Source organism: Sorex araneus, chromosome 1 (assembly GCF_027595985.1).
Source record: "Sorex araneus isolate mSorAra2 chromosome 1, mSorAra2.pri, whole genome shotgun sequence".
NCBI lineage: Eukaryota > Metazoa > Chordata > Mammalia > Eulipotyphla > Soricidae > Sorex > Sorex araneus.
In genome coordinates this window covers 372,106,354-372,128,683 of record NC_073302.1, presented here as the reverse complement: position 1 = coordinate 372,128,683, position 22,330 = coordinate 372,106,354, and the positions used below count along the sequence as shown (strand labels likewise).

General features: G+C 36.4%; 1 protein-coding gene across 1 annotated transcript in view; it reads left to right on the top strand.

The window, feature by feature from the left end:
- The window catches only part of HDAC9 (histone deacetylase 9), a 1,006,394-nt gene extending 984,949 nt beyond the window's left edge, over positions 1-21,445 (top strand). The window contains exon 27 of the mRNA XM_055131803.1: positions 20,970-21,445. Coding sequence (XP_054987778.1) covers positions 20,970-21,009 — 40 coding nt within the window. The 3' untranslated portion in view covers positions 21,010-21,445. The remainder of the gene's footprint in view (positions 1-20,969) is intronic.
- The last annotated feature ends 885 nt before the right edge of the window (positions 21,446-22,330 follow it).

The following is a 22,330-nucleotide window of genomic DNA, read 5'->3' as shown; positions in this document are numbered from 1 at the left end:
AATTAATTGAACAAGAGAAAAATGATTGGTGATTCAGCATAGCAACAAAACCTAAATTGAGCCAAGTTATATGTTCAAAAATATTAAATAGGTAAGCCTGATCAAATATTAAATAGATAGGATTACTCATATGTGTAACGAACCATTTAGAAAAATTGAAATGTGGTCTTGGTTTTTTTTTCTTATTTGCTGGAAAATGCATGCTTAAGATATTGCTGTTCACATTGTGAGATAATTACTTCAAATGTTTTTGTATTGAACAGGTCAGCTTAGCATCAAGGATTATTCCTCTCTGTCAGTTTAATCTCTACTGAAATTCAAAACATATTCCCTTTGGCAAATCAATACTGCAGAGTAGTCAGCTATACAGTATTTTGAACTCACTAGATTCCCTAAGAGTGAAAACTGGAAATTTTTCAAGTGTAATTTTGATCTATTGATCATAGGGTGAATCGTGTTGATTTTTCTTATACCTACTTAGTTGTTTGATAATCACCTTTAAGCAATTGTATCATGAAAATGAGATAGCTACTAATCACTATATAATACAGAAATATGAAACATAAGATTCTCACTCTGGCTACTTTGTTTATTCAGTAAATATCTCATTCATGAGAATAAGAATATATATCAATAGGTTGAAATGTCCCAGTTATCATCATCTGCCTCAGTATTGAGTGGCCTATCAGTAGCACCAAAGACACTGATAAGCCTTTTTCTTGTATCTAAATTTATGCAGAAACAAGACTATTACTAAGTGCACATTTATGTCTGCTGCACTTAGAAACATAGCTTTGTTTTCCATCTTTTAAGATTGTGTCCCAAGACTTCTAGAAGCTAAATGTTCCACAAATTATGTTGGTTTCTGGTTTTTCTCTATGATACCATTATTTTGAGTACATGTTTATCTAACCAGGAAAACATTCCAATATAAATTTTATTCTTCATTTTCATCCAGTGTTAACAAAACTTAGTTGAAAAGTGAGCTGTGATTTGGAAGTTTCTGGTGCAAGAAAGAAAATGTCTCCTTTTGTTTTTTTTTTCCCTCCTGGTCCTGGGACCATCTCTTTGTCTTTTCACTGTCAACAGATGGTCTTGAAGAATGTGTGAAGTCTTAGTACACATTAGTAGATTAGGGATTACTTTCAAAGCCTAATTATTTTGTAAAATAATTCATTTCTAACTTCCTCATAAAGGATTATTTAACTTTAAAATGAAACACAATTGAAATGCATTATAATTAAAATGAGCCGCATGGTAAAGTTATCATTTCACAATCTCTCTCAAGCCCTTTACTCTTGTCTTCTGACCACTGCAGAAGAGAGGACCCCAGTGTCAGCTTGCCTAGGTTTAAACCCTATCTACAACTTAATTAGCATGTTACTTCTAAGCTTTTTTCTCCTTGTCTTGAATATGAAGGAAAAATTTCATAGGCTTCTTGTGATAAATTGAGACAACACATCATAAGAATATAGCAGTGGTTGTCTTTATTTTTTTAATAGTTTTTCATCTTCAGAAATTTGACCAATTTCTTTCCCCCAATACATTGTTCATCATTGAGTAATCTAGAATATGAGATCATATAGGCTATGGGTCACTTATGTATTTACCAGGTTTACAGGTTAAAACAAGAACAGTAATTAAAACTGATATTAACAAATATCACTTAAATAAATTTATTTAATTACTCGATCTATGCTTAGCTGCAATATACTTTACAATGTCTGATATATTGTTGGTAATAAATAATTTTGGGTTCAGTGAATGAATCCAAAGATGGAAGACAAAGTATTATTAAGTGAAAACCTGGCATTTTGCAATAATACCTGAGCCCTTTTTGTTTATTTGCTATTTTCTGAGCAAGTCAGGGCTTTTGAGTTTTTCTTAAGTTTTCTAAATATGTTTACTTCCCTTCATAGTACTAATTGACAATATCCATTTTCAAGTACTTTGGCCAATCAGAATTCATTGTGCATATATTATAAAAGATGGATTGGCTGAGGAATCGTGATAATGGAGGAATGAGGAGCAACTTGTTTGTTTGAGTGGAGAAAGGCATTGTTTTTAGTAGGGCAGAAAAAACATGGGAGTGACACTGACAGATTACAGGATTATCCTTCAACTTCCAAAATGAGGAGGAAGAATGTGTGGGAACATCTGGTTCATTAATTCTTTAAACACTTTTGGATTATCTTCTATATGTTATACCGTGTGGGAGCCAGGCTCACAATGTTTCTTTGCAATCATCAAAATGTTCATAAATTTGGTGATTGTATTCATCTCTCTTGCTGTCTGTAAAATATGAAGTGGCACAAATTGCTGAGAGGCAAGAAGACTGACTTGGGTCCAAGTTGGCTACTATCAAGAGGATGGCATGGCCTGGTTGCATTCTGAAGATTCTAGGGAAGAATTTGTTTCTTTGCTTTTCAACTGCTTGGCCAACTGCTTGATAAGTGATACCACATCTTATTCTCCAACTGAAGGAAAAAATGCTAAAGGAAAAAACTGGATGAAATGCATGGAAGTATTTTCTGCTTTTAAAGATTTGAGTGCTTAGCTTGAAACTACCAGATTAATTGAGGATAATTTTCCCTTCCAAAGGTCATTAACCTTACTCACACCTGTAAAGTACATTTTCACCATATGAGTTAACATATGCTTAGATTCCACGGATTAGGACATGCCATTCTTAGGGGCTATGATTTTTCCTACTACCAGATCAATTATAAAGGAGCAATCATAAAAAATGAACTTTCATTTGCAGATTCAGCTGCAGAATGAAAGAAGGCCAAATATCTGCTATAATCTGGAGAACAAGTCAGTCAGGACAAACTAATTCAAAGTAAAAGGTATATAGAAGATAACTAAGAAAATGAGAAAAGACTCCAAAATAGAGATATATGTTAAGAAAAAATATTTATTTTTAACTTCTACTTCCAACACTCAGGCCAAACTACTTTCATCTCTCTTTCTAAATCTTATTGCAGTTTACAAAGTATTTTTCTTACTCACTCTTTCTAATTCATTTTCCACACAGCAAACAGGCACTTCTTATAAATCATACAAAACAAAACAATTGCAGAGTAAATCATGCCATCACTCTGTTTCAAACCTTCATTGCTTTTCTATTTCCATTTGCTTATTCATAACAGGAATGATAAACTCTGAAGAATCAGACTTTTTCCTTAATTTTATGCCTATCCTCTAATACATTTAATGTTTATATTCTGATCTGGGCTCCATCAATCACCTCATTTCAATTTTCTTTAAACTGAAATATGAAGTACAGAAAACAATATGAGCAAATACTAAAAATTCTTAAATGCCATACTCATATAGACACTGCCCAAAAATATTGAAAAAAATTTCATCACCCAGATAATATACTCATTCAATGACACTCCCTCCAAAGGTAGCCCTTTTTCCTTTTTTTTTTTTACCTTTTAAGAATCCAAGATTAGTTATGAAAATACCTGAATTTGATGTAAAAACATAATTTTTAACTTGATGTTTTTGAAATCCATACAATAACTGGTTTATTCACTTTTATCATTGTGCATTATTCTAGAATATAAAATGCCCTACTTTGTTTCCTTTTCCCCTGTGAATAAGTATTTAACTTTTTTTTTCATTTAGAGCTATTATGAAAATATTGTTGCATAAGGTTTTTATTGTTAGAAAGACAACAAATAATTTATTCTCTGAAGATTTTTAAGTGTACAGTAGTGTTAACAGTGCTCATTGGAAAAAATACCTCTAAACTTTTTAATTTTAGCAAAACTGAAACTTGTTTCTCTTGTCCAATTTTCCTTTTCCTTACTGCAGACTTTCTGGGAACTCTGTCTCTAAATTTTTTGACTACTTTAGATTCTTCATATAACTAAAATCATGTAACATTTCCCATTTTATGAAAATAAGAGGTTATGCTTCACATTGCCTAAATTTTTATTCATGTTGTAGCATATGACATTATTTCCTAGTTTATATATCTGAATAATATTCTGTCATATACATAGGTCACATTTCTCAATCATTCATCTTTTCATAAATTAGCTTGTCTCTATTTCTTGATTATTATAAATAACATGATAGTAAATGCAGTTGTATAATAATCACTTCAACAATGTCTCAAAATGTCAATAAATTGGACTTTCACATCAAAAGGCACAAAGCTGCTGAATGGATCAGGAAACAAAATCCAATATTCTACTGCTTTCAAGAGATACACTTGAACTCCCATGATAACACAATATCAGAGAGAGGTTTTTAAAACAATCATAAAGGCTAATGATAGACTTGAAAAACCAGGAATGACCATATTTGTTTCAGAGCAAACAGTACAAATAGCATTCATGTTAAAGAATGTAAAAAAAAAAGTAGAGAAAGTTAATACCTACTGGTTAAGGGTATTAAGAAATATAAATAGACCAAGAAATATAAATCAGTTAAGAGCTTACTAAGAAAACTTAAAATTGGCAATCCAAATGAAGAATCAGCAATGTATATAAAGCAACTACTAATAGAACTGAGGAGATACATCAATAACAAAAAAGTAAAAGTGGAAGACTTTAACACTCACTCTCCTCCTTGGACAGATCAACCAGGAAGCAAGAGTTAAATGAGGAATTGAAAGAATGGAATTAATAGACATGAACAGGAATATTTACTTCCCAAAACCTGAGAACACATTCTTCTTCAGTGTGCATGAAGCATTCTCTAGCATATACCAGTTGCTGGGGCACAATTTGTGTTCATAAACTATGAAACTGGAAATTACATCAAGTATCTTTTTATATCACAATGTTGAAGGTATAAATTAACAAAAAGAAAGCCAAGAGAAAGCTCTAACATTTGGAAACTAAACAATATTCTACTAAAGAAATCACTGGGCCAAAGAGCAAGTCATAGAGGAAACTTTTTAAATCCCTCAAAATTAATGAAAATGAAGACACAAGCTATCAGCCTTTATGGCACACCATAAAGGCAGTACTAGTGGATAACATTATAACTTATAACTTTTAACATGGACAAGTTATGACTTGTAATAATACATTAGGCTTACATCAGGAAATGGGAAAAAGCTCAAATCAGTAACCTAACTTGGAGCTTAATAAACTAGAAAAAGAATAACAGAGTCCCAATATAAGTAGAAGAAAGGAAATTAAAAATAAGAGCAGAAATAATTGAAATCAAGAAAATTATTCAAGAAATAAATGATGCCAGAAGAGTTTTGTCTCTTATTATTGTTCTATAACAAATAATATTGAGACATTCTCAGCTATACTCACAAAACAGAGAGAAAAATCTAATAAATTATATCAGAGATTAGAAAGAAAATTAAAAAGATACGTCATTGGGGCCGGAGCGATAGCACAGCGGGTAGGGCGTTTGCCTTGCACACGGCCGACCCGGGTTTGATCCCCGGCATCCCATATGGTCCCCCAAGCACCGCCAGGAGTAATTCCTGAGTGCAAAGCCAGGAGTAACCCCTGAGCATCGCTGGGTGTGACCCAAAAATAAAAAAAAAAAAAAGATACGTCATTTCCTTATACCCTAACACAGGCAGGGTGGGATGGTGGGGGATGAGGTGGGGATGGTGAGAGAGATACTGGGAACATTGGTGGAGGAGAATGGGCACTGGTAGAGGGATGGGTAAACGATCATTGTATGACCAAAATGCAAACATGAAAGTTCATAAGTTTGTAACTGTACTTCACGGTGATTCACTAATAAAAATTTTTTTTTAATTCTAAGTGTGGAACAAAAAAGATATGTCAGAAATATATAAGATCATAAGAGGTCCCTATAAACAACTTCTTCACTGAGTGAAGAACCCAAAAGAAATGGATGCAGATCCTTAGATAAGATCAGGAGGAAGTAGAAATCCAGAATAGACCAATCACTAGTAATGAAATTAAAAGAGTAATTAAAAAACCTTCCCAACAACAAAATTGCAGTCCTGAATGAGTTCATTAGTGATTTCTACCAAAATTTCAGACATGTTACCTATTCTCCCCAAGCTCTTCCAAAATATCAAAGAAATGGCATTCTTCATACCATCTTCAGTAGAAAGTAGGAAGAACATATGGATCATTCTCAAAAAAAGTGATTAGTATAAAGTTATTTCAAAGGGACTAAGATATTAGATCACTGTATCACTGTCACTGTCATCCCGTTTTTCATCAATTTACTCGAGTGGGTGCTAGTAATGTCTCCAACCATCCCAGCCCTGAGATTTTAGCAGCCTCTCCTTACTTGTTTTTGCCAACAATTTGAGGCTCTTTTCAGGGTCAGAGGAATGAGACCTGTTATTGCTGTTGTATTTGGCATATGAGGCTTTCTTTTTTCACTGAGTAACTTGCTGTAATATACCCTGCTCAGGCTCCCAGAATCTAGATTGGACACATGTACATCATAGATCATCTACCAAGAGAAAATACATGTTCCTTACATTTATGACATTTCCTCTAGACAATACTATCCTTGTCATGATAGAAACAGTTGCATTCCACGATGCTGGGGGTATGGATTTCTGCTGTGGATTTGGGTTAAAAATAGGAGAATTCAGAGGACAATAAGATAGTACTCAGTAGGCAAGCCACTTGCTTTGACAGGACTAACTTGGCTTGGATCCCCTAGTACTACATATGGTCTTTTGAGCACTGCCAGAAATGATTCAATGATCCCTGAGTGAAGGGTCTTGAGAATAGCCAGTGTGACCCAAAACCCTCAAAATAAACAAAATAATTGGATAATTTAGATGAGGAAAGTATCACCAAGACACAGAGCAAGAGATTCCAAACTATTCCTCCAAAATTGTTTGCCCCTACAGAGACCAAAATAAAAAAAAAATCAAACAAAAAAATGCCCATGAATAAAACAAATCTGAAAGAGTTAGGAATCTATTTAAGAAACATCTCCTTAGAACTCAGAATACAAAATTTCCGAATACTCAGCAACACACCAAGATAAAAGCAAGAACAGTTTCATGTCCATGTCGCTAAGCATCATTTCAACCTTTAGCTGTCGCTACACAGTGCAAAAGGGAACTTTAGGTCTAGAAAGAATTCCTCTAGCTAGGATAGGTGAAGAAATAGCTGCTCTGTGATTTTAGGACACTACATAAAAGACATACTTCAGCTTCACTTCACAGAGACTGGCAAAGCTAAGACATACAGAGACAGACAGTAATAAGGAACAGGGGCAGGACCTACAAGAATCAATCACACAGTAGGTATGGCAATGACTCCCAGTAGCAGCTCTGCGAAGATCCAATAATATTCACTGCTGAGAGACCAATAGCCAGTACAACTGCCTTGGACGCCATACATATTTCACTGCTAAGACTTTGACCCTATACATTGTTCCCATTTGTATTCTCCAGTTTTGTAAATCCTCTCCACTCCCTCCTTATCCCCTAAGTCCAGAATACATAGTGACCACAGGTCCTAGTGTCTGTAGTTGCATGAGTACTAGCTATCAACCTGGATCCCACAGCTGAGGCCCACCTGAATGAGCTCAGGAATAGCGACTCTGGTTCTGCAGCCAGCACACCACAGGCCTGATTTCCATCAGTAATTTTGACTGCCACGGCAAGACTTTGCAACCATAGATGACCATCATAACAGCCAGAACCTCCACAGCTGCTTTTCAGCTAGGATTCAACCCTATCTCTGATAACTGGCTTGCACCACTTAGCTCCCCTGCTGTTTGCCTTTCCAGTTCTGAAACTATACACCCTGTGTGTCTAACCCCTGCCATTGCATGTATTGCCATGTTTATGCCTGTGATTGAGATCTTTCAGCCATAGAAGTGCACCTTGTTAGTCAAGCCCCCAAACACTGCTTGTGGCTCAGACCTCAGTTGACTTCTGACATTGACCTGATCATTGGGCTTCCTAGAGCTAACTACCCAGCTTGTACTCTTACTTCTTTGTCCTGAGCTCTCAGAAGTCTTCACTGCTATGTACACAGAGCAAAACTTTACAATCACAGAAGTCCATGCCAAAAGTCATGGCTCCCATATCTTCTAGTGTAGACATAATCTTTCCCATCCATTGCTGATGGTCCTTGATACTATGTTTGTCTCAGTCTTCCTGCCACTGCATAGGCACTCCAATTAACCATAGCAATCAAGTGTGTTCACACCACTGGTTTAACCACCACTGCTGCTTTCCCTGGTCAGGACCCACAAAGCATTTTACAGTTAGCATCCTCTATAGTGCTAGCCAAGCACCACACAGTTGTCCATACAACAAGACACCATGCTCCACTACCACAGACTCAGGAAATGTTGAGGAATCAGGGAAACATGGCATCACTAAAGTGACACATTAGCACAGTAACATTAGTCAAACAGAAAGAAAATGTATTCATTGCCCCCCAAATTTTTGTAACTTTTAAAGATTCCCAGAAAATTATGATAACAAAAAATTAACAAAAATCATGAAAACGATATGAGAATAAAACACTCCATCAGAAAAGCATAACTAATCAACAAATTCAATAGAGCTGCATAATACAAAATAAGATATAAAGTTTATAAATATAAACACACCCAAACTTTGAAACACTAATGAAATACATTGAAATACACAAAAATAAATGGAAAAACCTCTTTGTTCATGAATAAGGATTAATTTTGTTAAAATATTACCAAAGTCATCTATAGATTTAATACAAATCCTACCAAAACCCTAATGAAATTTTTACATCAATAATAAAAGTAATCTGCATATTTATAAAGAACTGCAAAAGAATAACTAACATTATCTTGAGAAAAAGCAATGCTGGAAGCATTTTATATTTTGATTTCAAATGATGTCATAGGACTTTAGAAATCAAAACAGCATGGCATTGACATAAGAACAGGCACATAAGCAAATGGAATGGGGCTGAGAGCCCAAGAATGAGCACAAAAATGAATAAATATTTGACAGTGAATTCAAGAATATTCAATGAAGGAATCATCATATCTTCAATGAAGGGTCTTGCATAAACATAAGATTTGAAACTACAAAACTCTCTGAAGAAAACATAATTCATAACTTTTATCTGAACAGTGTTATTTTTTACATAGTAGCAAAAGCACAAGCAACATGTCACAATGGGGGGAGGGGACAATGATAGGGGAAAGTGGTCATTTTAGGTGAGAATTGGGTGCTGAAAGGAGGTAAAGTGACAGGTATAGTCAAGTGATAAGCTTTCGGTAACAATTTTGCAGACCACAGGGGCTTAGAGGAAACATGAAAAAGAAAAATGTTCCCTCCATAGAGATAGGATGTGGGGATTGGACTAGGATCATTGGTGGAGGGAAGTATGACACTGCTGCAAGGATTGGTGTTGATACATTGTACACATGGATCATGAATGACCTTGTAACTTGGTAATTCACAGTTATTCAATATTTTTAATCAAAAATCAAAACTAAAAATAAGTACATGAAATTATCTAGTACTAAAAATTGCCAAGCAAAAGAATCTAGAAAAGAAAAGTGTACCCTATTAAGAGAAGAAAATTTTTTGAACACATATATCTGATAAGAAATTACTATAAAGATATGTGGAAATTGTACAGTTCGGTAAGGAAGAAATTAATCTAGTTTAAGAAAAGGGTGAAGGACCAGAACAGAGATTTTTCTAACAAAAATATCCAAATGATAGGCAGATCATGAAAAGTTGCTCAGTGTTACCAATAATCAGGAAAATTCAAATCAAACCTACCATTCTACACCATAATAACGCATATTCTAATAAATTTTGGCTAGGTTGTGAAGAAGAGTGAAACATTGCTGGTAGCTATGCAAATTGGTGTATCCAGTAAGGAAAATAGTATAGAGATTGCTCAAGAAATTAAAAGTCAGAGCTAGAAATATAGTGCAGTGGGTAGGATGCTTTCCTTGTAGGTGGCTGACCCAATTGGATCTGTGTCACCCATATGGTCCCCTGAGTCCCCTGGTTCCTAAATAGCGAGCCAGGAGTAAGCACTAAACATATCTGGGTGTGGTTAAAAAGACAAAAAGCAAAAATTTGAAAAGAAGAAAAATTAAAAGTAAAATTGATATATGACCCAGCATTTGTATTTCTTAGTAAGTAAAGTACATATTATAAATACATACATATGACTATATCAAATAAAATCAGTATCTTGCAACGATACCTATACTTTCATATTTATTGCAGCTTTGCTATAAGACTCATGTCATGGAAAATATCTAAGTGCCCACTGATTACTAAATCAAGAAAATACAAGAAATTTAGAATATTATCCATCAATGATAAAGAATAAACAGGAGATGCCAAGATGGCAAATTAGTGACAATAATGATAATAGTAATAATAATAAGGAAGCTAAGTGAAAGTACTTTCTGTTTCCCTTCAGAAGTTTGAAATGGAGGTGAAGGATGGGAAAACAAATTAAAGACAGAATATTGTGTGGGGACTTTGTGAGAAGGCAAACAGAGACCTGGGACTATCTCTTATAGATGCTCAGCCATGAAATATGGAGGAGCAGCTACGAAAACCACAGCTAAGGAGTACAGGGCAGAGAGTCTCTTGCCTGCATGCCTGGCTGTCTTCCCCAGGGCCCCTCGGAGGGGATGGGCTCCAGCTTCCCTCCCCAACTCGAGCAGAGCTCCCGGTGGCCAAAGACCACCAGAACCTAGCTACAGCCATGCTCGAGGCCCCTCTCCATGGGTCCGGACAGGCCTCACGCATGAAGGTACTGGCAGAGGAACTCAGGTGTGTGTAAACCCATCAACGGCCAACATCCAGAGACTTAAAAGCAACCTCCCAGAAGTGATATCCGGGATATCTTGTAGCCTACTTCTCCCTCTGGGAGAAACTGGCAAGCTTCTGAGAGTTTCCTGCCCACATGGGACAGCCTTGCAAGCTTCCCATGGTGTATTTATATGCTAAATCCAGTAACAAGCTGGATCTCATTCCCCTGACCCTGAAAGAGCTTCCAGTGCGACATCCTTGGGAGGGCCAAATCGAGAGAGACTTCTAAGATCTCAGGGAAAGGACAAATGAGAGGTTACTGAGCCTGCTCGAGAAATCAATGTTTAGCGGGATTTCATGATCATGAAGGAGTACAGATCCAGAAATGACGAGGTGTAAACAGAACATGTGGGTGGAGATTTCTCTAAAAGAAATAAGCCAACCGGTGCCACAGTGTTAAATCTAGTATTTGTACAGAGGCTATCCCCAGCACATTCACAAGAAGGTTTGAATCCCATATGAATAGGAAACTGCCTGTGGGCAAGTACCACTACTGCAACCCAAGGAGCTGCAGAAACTGATTAACAGCTGCAATCCCAGGAAAGACAACACTCCCCACTGTGGATTATATCTGCCTGCGTATAAACCCTCCGCCATTTCATTTGAATGGTTTAACATGTCATGAGAGACCAGGCTTTCTCAGACTTGGAATAGAGCTACAAATGCTTCTTAAATTAGCTTGTCCCAACGGGCAGTTGGGTGCAGAAAAACTTAAGCAACCTGGTAGATACTGAGCTTGCTTGGAGCTACAGAACTATCAAGGGCTCTTGAGAGCCAGGCATCGTTTGCTCCCAAAACATTTGGGATAAGAATATTACCAACATGGTTAGGCATAAGCAGCTCTGAATCTTGAATAACAGAACTAGTCAGTCATGTCTTGAGGTTATAGCTTACTCACTAAATTTGTGATGACAAATTCCCAACAGTGGTCAGAGAAACACAACCCAGTCCATCTTTGTGTGGTATTTTCAAACAGAAACCAAATAAAGTCACCCAGATCTGTATTACACCAGATCCCCATCTAAGTCTTCATATAGAACCAGGCACAATCAAGACATGGAAGAATTCCCCTGCATTAAAGGACAAAGACAAAAGTCCAGGAAGAATTCCACATACACAAACATACCCCATAAATTCTCTTATGAAAACTTCAAGGTGATAATGTTACAGATGTTTACTGGATCAAGGACAACCATAGAGGAGATCTTCAATAGAGAAAAGAGAAAGTCTGAAAAATTGTTCCTCCACAATCAGTCAATTGAAGAGCATGCTGAGTGAGCTAAAAACACAATCGGAGGCTCAGTATCCATATGACAAGCTGAATAATAAAAACAGTCTGTGTGAGAAGATACCTGAAACCATCTAAAAAGAACACAGGAAAGAAGAACCAATAAAAATGAAGAAAACTTAAAGGATTATGACAGCTTCAAGAGGAATTATATCTGCATTACAGGGGTTCCAGAAGGAGAGGAAACAGTGACTTGGGAAGAAGTATTGGTAGAAGAAATTAGAGCCAAGAACTTTCCCAATTGAGGATCAAGTCATATATCCAAATCCAAGAATCTCAGAGTTCCAAACAAAATAAACCCCAAAAGAACACCAAGTCACATTGTTATTAAGGCAGCAAAAACCAAAGATATAGAATACTAAGAGCAGCAAAAGTAAAATTTGAATCATAAGGGAATCTTATAAGACTCACAACAGATATACCAAATGAAATCTTTTGAGCCAGAAGAGAATGGCATGACCTCGCCAGTATTATATTTTATTTAATGAAATAAACATCTAAAATACTGTTTATAATATTATAGTATAGGTTGTCACTCAACTTTGCAGGGATGACACAAAGCTTTGACAGATGATGAATAGGAAAAATTTAATGTCCACTAAAACAGCTTTGTAAAAATTCACTAAGTGGTCTCTGTATCAGACAAAGAAATACTACCTAAAAGTCCAAATATACATAAACCCAAATTTAAAGAAAGGAGGAGAGTAAAATAAGGTCTCATATAATGACTCAAAGCTCATTTCTTTGAACTTAAGAGGCAATATAAACACAGAACTACAGAGGTAAAATTCATGGCTTTCTCAAGACAAACAAACACTTTTAGGAGATACTGAGAAGATACAAGTGGAACCTGACCATACATAAAAAGTAGATTTTTTAAAAAAAGGTACAGGGGAAGAAAAATAAAGAAAGACAAAGATACAAACTAATGTCACAAAACCAGGCTCCTTTTAACCACAAATTTCTTAATGGACTCAGAATGTCTAGAATTAACTGTTATTAATATAGAACAGGTGCAGAGGTAATTCAAGTATATGGAAATGCTGTTTTACTTCACCAAACTGGAGAATTACCTCCAACTGAAGTTTGACCAGGTAGTTTAGCCTCAATAAAAACCTTAGTAGGTGCTGGAGCGATATACAGTGGGTAGGGAGTTTGCCTTGTATGCGGCCAACCCAAGTTCAATCCTCGACATCTTATATGGTCCACCCAGCACCGCCAGGAGTAATTTCTGAGTGCAGAGCCAGGAGTAATCCCTGAGCATGACTGGGTGTGGCCCCAAAGGGAAAGAATACATATGGATCCCCCTCGGATCAACTCCTGCCCAAGTGGAAGAGATGTTACGAAGTTAACCTGTATCCCCACTGATCTAAAACATTTCTTAAATTTTTAGGCACCATATGCTTTAAAAAACTATTAATGGTAGGATTTCATGCATTAAACATCCCAGCACCACACTGTCCACAGGAGTGTCCACTTCCTTCCACCATTGCCCCAAGTATCCCTCCATCCCCGCTCTTCTCAGTAGTAAGCTTCCTACTTGAAGACCAGTTTTCAGCTTTTATTGTCTGGGCATGTGTTGTTCTTCTATGTTTCCTTATTTTCCAAGTATCAGAGATCATTCTTTGATTTTCTCTTTCTTCCTGATGTCACTCAAAATAATACTCTCCAGATCCATCCACATAGCAGCAAATTTCCTCTTCGCTTAAAGCTTACTATTACTCCATTGTGTATATGTACTATAGTTTCTTATGCAATTGTCTGTACTTGGACTCTTGGATTGTTTCCAGATTTTGTCTGTTGTAGACAATTCTGCAATGAACACAAGTGCACAAATGACTTTTATGAATAGGGTGTTTAGGCTTTGGAGTAGATACTGCGAAGTAGAATTGTTATATCATATGGAAGTTCAATTCTTAGTTTTTTGAGAAGTGTCCATATTGTTTTCCAGTAGGGCTGGACCAGTCAGCATTACCACGAGCAGAGAATGAGGGTCCCTTTTTATCCACATTTATGCCAACACTGGTTGTTTTTTCATTTTGTAGTGTGTACCAATCTCACCTGTGTGAGATAAATTTTTTTTTATTGTTGGGGCTGGAGTGATAGCAGAGTGGGTAGGGTGTTTGTTTTGCAGGTGGCCGACCTGGGTTCAATTCCAGCATCCCATTAGTCCCCCAGCACCACCAGGAGTAATTCATGAGTTCAGAGTCAGGAGTAAACCCTGGGTGTGACCCAAAAAGAAAAAAAAATTGTTATTGTTTTATTTTCACTTTCCTGGTGATAAGTGTTGCAGAGAATTTTTTTCACGTGATTTTTGGCCATCTGTGTCATCTCTGAAGATTCTTTTCCTTATCTTTCCTTTATTTCTTTGATTTTTTTCTTATAAAATTCTACCAGTTTTTTATGTATCTTGGATATTAACATTTATAAGATCAGTGGTGGGTAAATACTCTCTTCTAGTATGCAAAGTCTCTTTTTATTCTGGTCATTATTTTCCTTTCAGTACAAAATTTCCTTAGTTTAATGCACACTCATTTGTTTATTATTTCTTCAACTTTCTTGACCAATGGCAGTAAATCACTGAAGGTATCTGTAGAATCAATGTCAGGAGGTATTCCGTATTTTTTAAAATATAATCTATGGATTCAGATCTTTAATTCATTTTGTTTGACTAGTGTGCATGGTGTTACATAAGAATCTGAGTTTGTTTTTGCATATGACCAACCAATTTTTCTATTTGTGTAAGAGGCTTTCCTTGATTGACTTCATACTTTTTTGCTCCTTTCTCAAATATTAATTATCCATACACTGGGATCTGTCTCTAAACTCTCAATTTTATTCCACTGTTCTTAGAGTCTATCATTATTCCAGTACCACACTGTTTTGATTACTATAGCTTTATAGTATAAATTAAAGTTCGGAAATAAGAAGCCCTCCTCGTAACAATCTTCTTTATTTCTATTATTGGATTGGCTATTCAGGGACTCAGGGGTAATAATTGATAGAATATTTAATAGGATTTTTAGTTATTCTTTCTAGAATAAAATCAGTTCTATCTGCCTCAACCAATCTCTAAACTCTTAGAGAAGTTGAACTATGATTGTGAACCCACCAAGGATTGAAAACTTCTTATTAATAAAAACTAGATATTGGGGCTGGAGCGATAGCACAGCAGGTAGGGCGTTTGCCTTCCACGCGGCCGACCCAGGTTCGATTCCCAGCATCCCATATGGTCCCCTGAGCACTGCCAGGAGTAATTCCTGAGTGCAGAGTCTGAAGTAAGCCATGTGCATTGCCCGGTGTGAACCAAAAAGCAAAAAAAAAAAAAAACAAACCCTAGATATTATTTATTCTCTTCTAAGGGCTAAGTAACATGTCTTTATTGTGTCATTTTGCAGAAAAAAAAAAAAAACAGAAAAAAAATAGGAGCTAATCGACGACCCGGCTGTTTTTCCATTAAACTCATTATTATGTGAAACCATGGGACTGGGGACATAGTACAGTAGAAAAGGCACTTGCATTGCACACAGCTAACCTGGGTTTAATCTCCAGCACTCCACAATCCATCAGGTCCATGAGGAGTGAGCCCTGCTCACAGAGCCAGGAGTAAGCCCTGAACATAGCCAACTGTGGCCAAAATAAATAAAGAAAACAAGAGAAGAATGAAGGGAACCAAAGCATTAGCTGCAGCACTGTAACACTGTCGTCCCGCTGTTCATCGATTTGCTCTAGCAGGCACCAGTAACGTCTCCATTGTGAGACTTGTTGTTACTGTTTTTGGCATATCGAATACACCGTGGATAGCTTGCCAGGCTCTGCTGTGCAGGCGGGATACTCTTGGCAGCTTGCTGGACTCTCTGAGGGGGCGAAGGACTCGAACCCAGGTTGGCCGCATGCAAGGCAAATGCTCTACCAGCTGTTCTATCGCTCCAGCCTTGTTTTACTATTTCTTTAAACACTCTACCTTGCTAGGCCAGGGAAAGTTTGTCTCTTTTTTCCCACTTCAGACCTAATATTTTTAAAATAGTTTTGTTATCTATATGATCTCTTTTAGACTCTGTCAACTTTTAAACCCAATAAGCCTGGTGGTGGGATTGGCGTTTGAATAGTATCTGTAATTAAATATTGTGAACTACTTTTATGAAAATAAAATATATAAAATTCTGTTTGTAGCACTATAGCACTGTCATCCCATTGTTCATCAATTTGTTCGAGTGGGCACCAGTAACATCTCCATTGTGAGACTTGTGATTACTATTTTTGGCATATTGAATACTCCAAAGGTAGTTTGCCAGGGTCTATAAAATTTTAAAAAATTAGAAAAAATAAAAAATAAAGTAAACCAAATAAGCCATTGCCTGAGCCCTCTAATAGGAAGTTAGTATAAGATTTCACTCCTTCACATAGGCAGGTCCATGCCACTTTTCTGTAAGAACTGTAGAAACTAGACCCTCACCCACATAATTATTAAAGATTTAAGGCAATGAAATGGGCAGGTGGGGTGGGGAGAGAAGGGGATAGTTGCAAGCATGCAGGCAAATGGAGGGTGTCTGGTAACAAGGTTTTTTTTAAATTAAAAACTAAGAATAAATTTCCTATGCATGAAGAATCTAAAAGGCATGAAGCCCATATTCCTTTGAAATGAAAATACTGAACTCTTTAGAGATGGAGAACATTAGTCATGCAGAAACTGAGGCACCACCCAGATATCATTGGACCACCTCAGAGAGGAAGCTCTTGGGGTTAAATAGACAATGGTATGGTGGGTAGAGTGCTTGCCTTGCATTCTGCTGAGACCAACGTTCAAACCTTGGCACTACATATGGTCCCCTGCCAGGAGTGATCCCTGAGTTGAGCACAGAGTTAGAAGTAAGGTCTAAGCACAGATGTGTGTGGCTCAGAAATAACAAAATCAATGAAGAAGGAACTTTAAATAAGCTAATAGTCAGGGTAAGAATATGAAGAGGAGCCAGAGAGATAGTATAGAATATAAGGTGCTTACCTCGCATGCAGCAACTGGATTTCAGTCCCTGGCACTGGATATGGTCCACAGAGCCCATCAGGAGTGATCCCTGAGTGAAGAGCCAGGAATAACCCCTTAGCACTTCTGGGTGTGACTCCCAAACAATATATATATATATAAATGTACTACCAAGAGTCCAATGCTCTTTTCAATGACAATAATCTTATCCAGGTGTAGCACTTTAGAGATGTCCTACTATAAAATCAACATTGTATATAGTAGTGCATTCTGCACCCTAGGATTACCATGCATCCTCAACCTAGCCATCACCAGCATCTCAACCTTGAGATGTGTACTGTCTTTTCTCAGCTTTTTCTCCCATGGGTAGACCATATTCTTTCTTGAACATGCATCTCTTTCTCTGCCCTCACATTTTATCTGTCACTGTCATCCAGTTGTTCATCGATTTGCTTGAGTGGGCACCAGTAACATCTCCATTGTGAGACAAAAAAATAAAAGATTTGAAAATAATCATACTCACAAATAGTAGACTAAAAGTTTTTTGAATGTCCTATCAAACAAAGTATGCTTAAAACAAATTAATGAGACATAAATGGACACTATATAATGATGATAAAATATTTATATATGATAACTCTTAAAACTCATTAAGTACATGTATCAATGAAGGAGCATCAAAAATACATAAAGAAAATTTTTAACAGGTCTGAAGAAAGATGTTAATAGCACCACATTAGTACGAACAAACTTTAACACCTCTCACCACAGGATAGAATAACTGGACAAAATAATCAACAAGAAAACATTAAGTATAAAGGAAGAAATATAAGATGCAAATTTAATAAACATGTACAGTGCTCTCCATCTCTCAAAAGTTGAATACACATTCTTCTCCAATATATTTAGGTCATTCTCCAGAAAGGACCACATTTTGGGATGACATTGCTAATTCAGAATATATAAATAATGCCAAGTATCTTCTCAGAAGGTGGAAATAAATTACAACAATAGTACTTTTGTAAAGAAAACAAAAACACTTTTGTGAAAAAAGAAAAGGTGAAGGTGGAACTATATTACAAAAAAAGAATACTGGGGAAGCTCAACCATTTGGAAACTAAGCAATATACAACTAAGTAACTGTAAATGTAACAAAAATGTAACTGAAGGACAAATGAAATTCCTGGAGAAAAATGAAAAGACAAAAGCTACCAAAATATATGAGAAACATCAAAAAATATACTACAAGGAAATTTCATAGCAATATTGGAATATACCAAGAAACAGACTAAATCTAACCTCACATCTAAAAAAATTAGAAAAAGAGCACCAGAGGAGGACTAAGAATGTGAAAGGTAACAAAATTGCAGTAAAATTTAATGATAGAAAAATAAAAACAATGCAAAGAATAAATGAAACAAAGAACTGATTTTTTAACAAGTAAGAAAGACTGAAAACCCTTAAATAAATTCATGGAAACGGGGCTGGAGCGATAGCACAGCGGGTAGGGCGTTTGCCTTGCACGCGGCCGACCTGGGTTCGAATCCCAGCATCCCATATGGTCCCCTGAGCACCGCCAGGGGTAATTCCTGAGTGAAGAGCCAGGAGTAACCCCTGTGCATCGCCAGGTGTGACCAAAAAACCAAAAAAAAAAAAATCATGGAAACACTATACAAATGAAAAACATTATATACAATTACTTTGAAAAACTCGGTCACTAAATTGTAGAATTAGAAAAAATAGACAAATTTCAGAATCCTTCAACCTTTTATTTTCTTTTTGGGTCACACCTGGTGGTGCACAGGGGTCACTTTTGGCTTTACACTCAGGAATTACCCCTGGAAGTGCTCAGGGATGCTGGGAATCGAACTGGGGTTGGCCTCAGGCAAGGCAAACGCCCTACCCACTGTGCTCTCTCTCCAGCCCCCAATCCTTCAACCTCTTAAGACTGAATCAGGGGCCGGAGCGATAGTTTAGCAGGTAGGGTGTTTGCCTTCCACATAGCCGACCTGAGTTTTAATCTTTGCATCCCATATGGTCCCCGGGGCACCGCCTTGAGTAATTCTTGAGTACAGAGCAATGAGTAACCCCTGAATATCGCTGGGTGTGACCCAAAAAAGCAATAAATAAATAAATAAATAAATAAATAAATAAATAAATAAATAAATGGCTGAATCAGGCAGAAGTGTAGAAAACTCAGGCAGGCAAATTACTAGCATGAAAGTTGTAACAATTAAAAGTCTCCCCTAAACACAAGTCGATGTTCACATATAAGCTGGATGGTTTGAAGAATTCATAAGGTTCACTAGTGGATACTTCAAAACCCTCAAAAGTACCTAATTTCTGTCTTTCATAATCTCTTTCAGAAACTTAAAAATATGTAAATCTATTCTAAACACTTATCACAATATCTATCCTGTACACTGTTAAATATAACTTACAAAGAAATTTTAATTTGTAAGAAGTTCACTTGACTCTTGGAATTTTTTCATTTGGGCAATGTAAAATAGTGAGTAACAAAATGCTTCTCACTTGGGGAAGATGTGTTAATATCACTTTTTTTATTGTTCCATAGTTAAGCCTTCTATATATTCTTTATTGTAGAAACACTATTATTATACTGACTAGTTCATTTTCAGATACATTGTATTGACATCTCTTTTTTCTAGTAAAACTTAAAACTAACATGGTTAAGAGTTGATTTGTCTTCATAAAGATCAATGTCTTACAGCATTTTTCTCCAGTATAATATAAATTAGTTATATAATATAGACTATTGAGCAGTCAAACAACCTGGGATAAAAACCCACTTACCTATTATTTTATCACCCAATGAGGATCATCAGCCAAATATTGTGTTTCGTTGAAGTAGCATGGGTATAATTCTGTATTGGTATGCTATTTAACATAATTTTATGCATGTTAAATGCCAAAGAAACAAACACAAAATATTAAATATCTTGTTACTCATCTTATTTATGGTTTAAAGATCAATTGATTATTACCGTTAATTTTTTACTAATCATATAAAAAACTATTTCTCACTGTTTCACACCCAGAAGAGAAGCTTCACAGAAATGTGGTTGCATGTACAGTTGCAGCACTAGCAAAACACAGAACTCAGACCAGTTCAATTGTTCCAGCCTTTCAAATCCCAGCATTCATCCCTTGACAATCCAACTAGCACATGCTTTTGGATTTCTGTTGCAATTTGTCCCCTTGACTAAATTAAAAATAATTCTAAAAGTTTGCCTTATAACACCCTTAGAGTGTTACTAAATTAAGGTCAAATCTCAAGTATAAATTTCCAAGCAATTAGTTTTGGTTTTACCAGAGCAGAACACCCCACAGATGATGCCGAATAAAAACTATTTACACACTACCATAGTGCATTTCTTGTAAAAACGTTGAGTCTGTAGCAGCGATTTGCTAATCAAATTCAGAATTTGATTTGAAATGCCCCCGGCAGACAGCCAATCCAGTTATGAAAGAACAGAAGCAAAAACCAGAGTCTTAGTGCGTCTCCTCCAGAAGCCAGCAAGGTCCTCTGCTCAAATTTAGCGAACTGATTCCATAGGAGATCAGTGCAATTGCTACTAAAGTACAATATCTTAGTTAATTTTTCAATAAATTATTGGTCTTTACGAGACACAAAACATGTACATTTCTGAATCTAGAGTTATAAAATATTCTGACATGTTTTAATATAAACAGGAACATTTCCAATGATTGCTTGGATCTAAAATGTTTTTCCACTTGACATTTGTTTATACTTCCTAGGAAAGAAACTCTATTTATGGATAACTGAATAACACAAATAAACATCAGAGAGAGCTGAAAAATCAGCTTTGATTATGCATGAAAATCTACAATGTCATTGTGTACTCTTATGCCGTATTCTGATTGCCTGTTTATTTTTACAGAACTGCTGGCGAGCCTATGGAAGAGGAGCCAGCCTTGTGAAGTGCCAAGTCTCCCCCCACCCCACTCCTCGATATTTCCTGTGTGTGACATCATTGTGTATACCCCCACCCCAGCACCCTCAGACATGTCTTGTCTGCTGCCTGGGTGGCACAGATTCGATGGAACATAAACACTGGGCACAAAATTCTGAACAGCAGCTTCACTTGTTCTTTGGATGGACTTGAAAGGGCATTAAAGATTCCTTAAATGTAACCGCTGTGATTCTAAAGTTACAGTAAACCACGATTGGAAGAAACTGCTTCCAGCATGCTTTTAATATGCTGGGTAACCCACTCTCAGGTTCAAAGTATGAACTAGAAACATCCAAAACAGCATTAGATACTGTTAATTACATAAACTATGACAGCCAGCAAAATTTGGGGCAAAATCTGAGAAATACCCATTCTTGACATTCTATTCAGTTGCTTTTTTTAAAAAAAAAAAAACCGGGTAAATTTTTGTCAGTCTTAAATTGTTTACAGGATTTGCTTTCAGCTATGAACGGATAGCAATTCCCGTCAGAATGCAGGAGTTTTGTTTTGTTTGCTTTTTTGGCCTTTGTTGTAACACATGGTTCAGCTCTGGACTAGTAAGAGTTCAAGATGGAGGAATTGGGGGAAGAGGCTTTTTTCTTTTTTAGTTAAACAAACCACACTATATCTCAAAGCCCGATGCCAAAGGAGCTCTGGATGTAATGATGCAATATTTTATGTCACTTTTTTTGGCGGAGGGGAGCGAGGATAGCCCTATATCCCTAACATCCCTTTCTGTTCTCACACATGGAGCTTTGCAATTGTATTTGAGGATGAGGTTTCCCTCCCCCTCATACATCCTTTGTCCTGATGACAGTAGCTCTGAGCATATGTTCCACGGAGTCTCAGTGTCTTTGAAAAGTGTATTGCTTTTCAAAGATGTTCTTAATTTGTTCTAATCTATCAAGAACTTAGTCTCTCAGTTTTCTTTTTCTGCCTTCTTTCACTTCCTTTTGTCTTACCTTTGTTCCTTCTCTCCTACCGTAAAACTAAAGATTACTCCAAATATTCCAAATTTTTTATAAATCTGAGTATTTGGGGATATGAGCTCTTTTTCTCCCGTTTCTTTGTTTTCATTTTCCCAGTTAACAAATTGCTTGGTTTGATAGTATTGTTTTAGCTTTCAAATCATTGAGGTGGACATGGATTTTAACTGTTACTGAATTTTCTAAATCTTTGAAATGTGTTAATGAAGGTATTGCCTATTTGAAGTTGCCTTGAATTGAGTTAACCTTGAATTTGTGCCTTCATGTGAATACAAAACAAAACACATACATAACCTTTGCATA